Source organism: Botrytis byssoidea (assembly GCF_014898295.1).
Source record: "Botrytis byssoidea strain MUCL 94 chromosome Unknown BBYS_034, whole genome shotgun sequence".
NCBI lineage: Eukaryota > Fungi > Ascomycota > Leotiomycetes > Helotiales > Sclerotiniaceae > Botrytis > Botrytis byssoidea.
In genome coordinates this window covers 335,898-344,362 of record NW_024065875.1, presented here as the reverse complement: position 1 = coordinate 344,362, position 8,465 = coordinate 335,898, and the positions used below count along the sequence as shown (strand labels likewise).

The following is an 8,465-nucleotide window of genomic DNA, read 5'->3' as shown; positions in this document are numbered from 1 at the left end:
ATAAATTTGTATTTATATTATATAGTATTCCTTCTCTTCTTTTATATTTATTTATTTAAATATTAATATAGAGATATTATAATCTACATTTCTTAAATAATCACAATCTTACACTTACAATTAAAATCTGATTTTCTATATAATTATCTAATTTTAATAAAGTTTTATTAATTGTTTTGAATTAATAAAACTTTATTATATTATTTTCTATTAATAATTCATTATTTTATATATTAATTATTTCTATATAATTATTTCTATATTATTAAATATATTCTCTGATATTTTTAATATAGATTTAAATACAAAATAAAATAGCAAAAAATCCAATATTAAAACAAAGGAAATATAATTCATATATTTATAATATTAATATTACAAATAGTAATTATTATTTAATATATATTAAATATTATTAATATTAATAACAATATTATTATTATATATCTATTAAAAAAGCTGAAATAGAATATATTTCTAAAAAGGCTTTTTAAGGAAATACAAAAAAGCTATATAATATACTATCTATAGGTCTTAGAGTAATATTAAATTTAAAGAATTATATTTATTAATATAATAATATAAATAATAATATATAAATAATAATAATTAAAACAAAGTCACTTTAGATAAACAAAAAGATTTTAATTATATTACTTAGATTATAGAATTAGAAATTGTGGAATAATTATTAAAAAAGGAAAAATACGCTTTTTATTATAATTATAGATTTAAATACTAGATTTATTTTAATCAAGATTTGCAACAAATAACTTGCTCTAATTCGATTTATATTTGTTATTACTAAATTACTTATAAAAAGAAATATAATCTATTTATTTATATATAATACAAAAAGAATATAATTATTTCTTTTATATATACAAAAACGATTATTATAGTTAGATATAGTTTATAAAACTAATTAATTTTGCAGAATAATATTAGTGGTTTTTTCTTTTTTTGAATATTAAAATAAGAATATTAATATTTAATTATAATAATTTTTATTTATATTTAATTTATATTTATTATAATTATATAAATCATTATAATAATTTTCATTAATTATTTAGTATAGAAAAATATTTCAATGAAAATATAATTATAAAATAGAATTAATCAAATAATATATTTTATATTATATATTTTATGATTTAATATTTATCTTTTAAAAAATTTAATAAAAGTTAATAGGAATTGATAGAAACTAATAAAAGTTAATAAGAATTGATATAAGCTGATAGAAGAAGATAGGAAATAATAGAAGTTAATAGATTATCAAAAATCAAATTGATTAAATATTAAATCAAATCAATAATAATAAATTTATATTACATTATTCTAAAGTTTTATATATATTATTATTAATTATATATTCAAATATTTGAATAAGGTTTATTACAATATCTAAAAATTCTAATAATATATGTAAAACTTGAATTAACTTTTTTATATTCTTAATAAAAATATTCTAAAATCTTTTTTTTTTGATTATATATTATTTATTAAATAATCTTACCTTTATTTCCAATATATTTCCTTTATTTTTCTAAAGATTTTCAATAAATAATCTCTTTTTTGGAATTTATAAGTTTAAAATTAGTTTTATTATTTCAAATTAATCTTATAATCAAAAAAAGAATATTTTTTATAATATTATAAATTATATATATTTTAGATATAATTTCTCTAAATCTATTCTTAATCTTTTTTCTAAGAATATATTAAAAGATATTTATTAAATAATATAATTAAATATCTTATTTATATTATAAATTGAGTTTCTATAATATTATATATCAATTTAATAATCAAGATTTATATACTCCTATATAAGTTTAATAGTTTTATATATTTATAGCTCTTTTAATTAATTAATAAAAAATAAAGCAAATATTCTATATTACAATTTAGAAAAGTATATTTTTAATATAAATAATTATTTATAATAAAATATTTCCCTTTTATATTTAATTTAATCAAACTCCTTAGAATAGAAATATAAATGGATTTATTATTTGATATATAATACTAATATTATTATATTTAATAATTTTATTAATTATTATATATATCTCTATTTCCTAAAATAAATAATATATAATAATAAAATTTAAATCAATTTCTTTATCTTTATTCTAATCTTTTTAAATAAAAGCTTTTTATTAAATCATTTCTATTATCTTAAGGAATTTTAATTGATATTATACATTAAATAATTTCTTTAATAAATTCAATTATTTCTCTCATTTAATATATATTATTAATTATTCTAAGATATTTCTATAATATATAATAAAATAATAATACAATTCTTATACTAAATATTTAAGATAATAAAGAATATATTTAATAATATTTAAATAAATTTCTTTTCTATTTCTTTTATTCTAAATCTAAAAGATCAATTTGTATACAATAAAAAACTAATTTTATTAAAAAAAAACTTAAATAAATATAAATTATAATATTCTAAATTATTATAAATATATAAAATCATAAAGTTAATTTAAATATTTATTCTCTATATTTATAAGAATTAATAAATTCGAATTATTGGATTTTAATAATTTATATATAAATTACTATAAATTGATTATTATACATTAATTTGAAATTAATAATATAATCAAATAATATAAATTTGTTAAGCTTTAAAAAGACTAATTATATTTTAAAGATATTATTATAAATCTTGTAAATCCTATTTATAATTCCTTTATTTATATAAATATTATTAAATTATTAATACTTTATTTTATTAATAAAAATATATTCTATATAAAGTATTTTGGAATATAAATTAGTTTTCCGAAATATTAATTAAATAATATCTTTAATATATATTTAAGTATATTATATATAAAATGAATATTTATTTAATAAAAAAATGGATTTGTTATAAAATTAATAAAATTAAAAATATCTTAAAAGTTTATAGAAATTGTAGGATTGTATATAATTTATTTAGTTTTAAAAATAAAAACTTTGAATAAAGAATAAATATAATTGTAATCAAATTCTTTATATTTTTGATATAATCAAAACTTTTATTTCTTTTAATTTCCTTAAAATTAAATTATTATAAATAATTATTATTTATAAATGATTTCCTTATATTTTAATTTTCTTTTTAATTACAAAAATTATATATTTTATTTGATTATTATAATAATTATAATTATTATAAATTCTAAGATTAAAAAGTACTTAAATATAATAATATTTAATTTCATAATCTATTAAATAGAAATTAAGCATATTATATAAATAATTTAATTAATATTTGAATTAAATATATATTATTATATTAATAATTATATAGATTTATTGATCTTGGTTTTTTATATTTAATTTATTTGAATAATTAGAATAATAAGAATATTTATTAATAATAAAAGTTATAAGAATAAAAAATCAAATTAAAGCTTTTTTCTTTATTAATTAATTAATATTAAAAAAATCAATATTATAAAATTCATTTGAAGAGATATTTGTATTAAAAGTTTAAAGTTTTAATTTAATAAAAAAAATAACAAATTCTTATTTTAATATATTTTTAAAATATTTTATAAAGATATTTTTATATATTATACTTTTAATAAATATATAATTTAAAGTCTTTTTGAATTTCAATTATTATATTTTAAGAATATTATTAATTCTATTATATATATTATTAAAAATCTGATTTATTATAAATTTATTAAATAATATTCCCTTTTGATTTATTACATTTAAAATATATTGAAATTTGAATTGAAATACTTTATTAATAAAAATATTAAAAGTTTTAGATTTCGAAATAATAATTAAAGATTTAAATAATAAATTAAATAATTATAATAATAATAAATTAAATAATAATAATATATTAAATAGATTTATTAGAATATTAATTATCAGAATATTAATTATTTTGATTATTATAAAAAGAGATATAAATACTTACAAATTGATAGGAAATAATAGAAATTAATAGAAATTGAAAAGAATTAAAAAAAGTTAATAGAGATTATTAGAAGAAAATAGAAGAAGATAGGAATTGATAGAAGTTAATAGAAGTTAATAAAAGATATCTATTTCGAAATTTATTATAGCTTTTTCTATTATATTTTAATAATAATAATCCAAATATTATTAATAATATTTAAATTCAGTTAATTAATATATTATTATTATATAATTTTATAAAATATTAGAAAATCAGGGTTTTCGAATTATATATTTATTTTTTAAATAAATTAGATTTAAAGGGTATAAGTATATCTTTGAAATTCTTTTATTAAAGATTTCCAGATTCTTATCAAAAATATAATCAAATATTTTTAGATTTTTAAGGAAATAAATATTCTTTTTGATTTTTAATTAATTGAAAAAAATTTGATTATTAATAAGCTATAATATCATTATGAAAAGAATTAAGATATTATTTAGAATTCTAATTAAAAATGTTTTATCGACGAAGAGATTCTGAATATTGAGATAATATAAAAACATCAAAAGTACATAAGATTATCACCTGACCATGCCTGAAAGCTGTTACTTCTTAGTCATCCGAGTTCTCCCCAGCAACCAAAATTCAATGGATACCTCGAGACCAGGATACTGAGGTAAACAGAATCAAACTCGAAAATACATCAAAAACGTTAAAGTATTCAATTTTACCACCCGACAAGAACAACCATTTGCTCCTCAAGCTGGCCGACGCGTTGCTAACCCATTCAATTCTTTTTATCTTTGCATGTTCTATCTAGTTTAATATTGTGTAGCATTTGCTACTTCTTATAATGGAATATCAAGAAGAAAATCAGGTACTGTACAACATCCACTCGGAGTAAACAAATAAAAGTGCGATCACATACTAACAAGGAACCTTTTCTTATTCAACAGTACTCGCACACATCACAATCCAAACCTACAATGAGTGCCATACCTTCTCTCGGAAAGCCTCTTGCAGAAATTACAGACTCTCACGGCAACGTGCGATCACGACTCCCATCAAAGATGCCACAACCTTCAACCTTAAAGCGTCAAAATGACAAGTCAAGCAACGAACCGGCACCCAAACGCAAGACTCTTGCTGAAAGAGCAGGAGAGCCTGTTACTACAATGACTCGAACACCTTCTGTACGCAAGCCATCTGTGAGAGGAACTTCTATCGTAGATGTGAGTCGCATTTTCGGCGCCGATCGGATTTGTTCATTGACAGATAATAGATAAAGAATAATTTCTCTCAACCACGAACCGCTTCAGCTTCATCAATGTCATCCCGGACACCATCAGTATCTTCTCGTCACACATCAAGCAGCAGCTTCTCTCAAAGTGTTGGACCCGGACGACCAAAGTCTGCTTATGGCTCACGACCACCATCCTACAGTCAATCTACAACTTCAAGACCCAATACATCCCAATCTAAAGGTCGACCAAATGCCTCGAGCACCTCTTCAGATGATGACGGTATGCCACCCCCTGGAGGAAGACGGAAGCCCATGATCCCAGTACCTGCTTTTACACCTTCCCAACAATTGAATGGAAACACCGAGTTGGAAGTTATGAAAGTCCGCGGTCATCGTTCCAACTCATTGAGATCTCACTCCCAGGACAGTCTACGAGATCTTTCCGTTAGTACGGCATTGAGTAGGCTCCAAATCAATGATGAGCAGACTGATCCAACCACGGGATACAACTTGAATTCAACTCCAAGGAAGGACCCCCGTCTTCGACACAAGTTTTCCCAAAGTGTAGGACACCGGAATTTGAGAGTAGACAATGAAGAAGCCGCACTTGTTCTATATCAGGCACCGGTTCATAGCTCAGTAGCTCCGAAGACGCCTTCTCATATTCCTGTCCTTGCTAAGTCGGAATTATTCAATTCTACACCCATGACTCCTTGCAAATCTTCCAAATTTTCCCCTACCAAAAAACCATATTTGACAAAAGATTCTAATGTTTCCGGAGTAGCCTTTGATGTACGTAGTCGCCTCGAATCCATGGAAGCAATGTATGCCAGGCTCGCATCAACAGTCGACGGCACAGGCAAGGACCATGACGCACTTAGAAATGCAGTCAGTGAATACAAAACTAAACGTGAGTAGCATACTGGAGCTCTCTGGACTGAATAATTACTAATCCGTTCCAATATAGTCGATGAACTTGAAGGCCTCAAAACACATCTCTCGTCTTCCAACCTGACCTTACAAGCTAACTTAGATGATACGACCCAGAGACTTAGTATGATTCAGCAGAAACTGATTGAAGCCACAAATGCCTTGGATGATAACATTCGAGCGCACCGTCTTGAGATGGATGACGTAAATCGAAACCATCGCAACGAGACAGACAAAATGAGACGAGACAACATAGATGAGCTTGACCGAGTTCTTCGTACTCACCGAAACGATATGCTCGAGCTCGAACGAAGATCGGCTGTCGAACTTGAAGACCGAATCAGAAGTCTCGAACGACAAAGCGATGCGAAATTGGAGGAAGAGAGAAGCCGAAGATTACGTGAGGTCCAGGAGCTTGAAAGCCAAGTCACTACGGGTCACCAAGGTTTGAACCTTGCGTTGCAGATGAAGGAGCAAGAACTTCAAATTTTGAAGACGGAGCTTGAAGAACTGAAGATTAATATCGATCGAGAGAGAGAGTTGAAGGAGAATGCTCTAAACGCCATCAAGGAAGTTCAGCAAACCATGCAAAAGACAGGCGTTGAAACGTCAGCAACGATTGGAACACTCGAAAGCACAGTCGCCAGCCTTCGCGCAAGAATTCATTTCTTAGAGTCTGGAAGCAAAGCCCAATCCGACAGTTTTGTTGAGATGGAAGGACGACTCCAGGAAGCTCTTAATTCCGCAGAGGAATCCAAACAGAAGTTGATCAAGGAGGAGACTCTTCGTCGCATTCTTTTCAACCAAGTGCAAGAGCTAAAAGGAAATATTCGGGTCATGTGCAGAGTTCGACCAACTTTCAAAGAAGGTGCCGAAGGTGAATGCGCAAAGATCTTATTTCCTGACACCGACAAGGAGTCAAAGGAGCTATCAATCATTGGAAAGGAGAAGAGGAGCAACTTTGGGAAAGTCTCGATTGAAACTCACGCATTCTCCTTCGATAGGGTTTTTGGACCATCAAGTCAAAATCAAGAGGTTTTTGAGGAAATTTCGCAACTAGTCCAAAGTGCCTTGGATGGATACAATGTTTGTATATTTGCTTATGGACAAACAGGCGCTGGAAAGACCCACACCATGTCATCTGCTGATGGTATGATTCCTCGTGCCACTCATCAAATCTATGAGTCGGCCGAAGCTCTCAAGGAGAAAGGATGGACTTATACGATGGAAGGTAGCTTTGTTGAAGTTTACAACGAGGAGATTCACGATCTACTGGGAAGCTCTAGAGACCTTGACAAGAAGAAGCACGAGGTCCGACATGACGATAAGAAGAAGCAAACCACTGTTACTGGTTTAGAGACTGTGCTTTTGGATTCACCAAACGCGGTAGAAGCAATTCTTAAGAAGGCGGACAAGAATCGTAGCGTTGCTGCCACCAAATCCAACGAGCGATCATCGAGATCACACTCTGTGTTCATCTTGAAGCTTGTTGGACGAAACAGTTCTACAAATGAGACTTGCGAAGGTACCCTCAACTTGGTTGATCTTGCTGGTTCCGAAAGATTGAAGGTGTCTGGCGCCGAAGGAGATCGAATGAAGGAGACTCAAAATATTAACAAGAGTTTGAGTTGTCTGGGTGACGTTATCGGGGCATTGGGATCAGGAAAAGAGGGCACCCATATTCCCTACCGCAATTCCAAATTGACCTATCTCCTACAATATTCCCTGGGAGGAAATTCGAAGACACTCATGTTCGTCATGGCTAGTCCATTGGAAGCTCATTTGGGTGAAACATTGACAAGTTTGAAGTTCGCAACAAAGGTAAGCTTTTACGAATTTTAACAGCATCGCCCGATACTAACAATGATATTAGGTCCACAACACACATATTGGCACAGCCAAGAAGTCGACAAAAGTCCGAGATTAGTAAATGTTTAGCGTGAAGACATTATGATTGCAAAAGATACCATTAATGTTTGCGTTTGTGTTTTTATGGCGTTTCATTGTCGAATCCTTAAAATAGGATAACTACTAGGAAAGATGGGACAAGTGCTCAATTCCATTTGATTCGAGCGGAATTAGGGGATGGCGTTAGTCTGGATGATGGAGTAGGGTGTTTTGTAAGTCTTACGATGGATAGAAAGAATTTGGATCTTCTTCCTTCTGAGTTGTATAGTTCTTTGGTGTTTGGATGAACGGATTGGATGAATGAAGGAATGAATGGGGTGACAAGCTAGAGGTGGTGGTGGTAGTAGTTTGTCTTTCAAATCTGCACATATTCAGGAAAGAAGATTGTGATATGGATAGACTAGAATGAATGAAGATTTAGTATGATTATAAATGATTGGCTTC

General features: G+C 26.4%; 1 protein-coding gene across 1 annotated transcript; it reads left to right on the top strand.

Moving 5' to 3' along the window:
* The first annotated feature begins 4,655 nt into the window (after positions 1-4,655).
* On the top strand, positions 4,656-8,465 carry EAE97_011238 (uncharacterized protein). The gene is made up of 5 exons (XM_038881753.1): positions 4,656-4,817; positions 4,897-5,172; positions 5,223-6,093; positions 6,151-7,934; positions 7,987-8,465. The coding sequence occupies exons 1-5, from the start codon at positions 4,794-4,796 to the stop codon at positions 8,038-8,040; spliced, it is 3,009 nt and encodes a 1,002-aa protein (XP_038727485.1). The 5' UTR covers positions 4,656-4,793; the 3' UTR covers positions 8,041-8,465.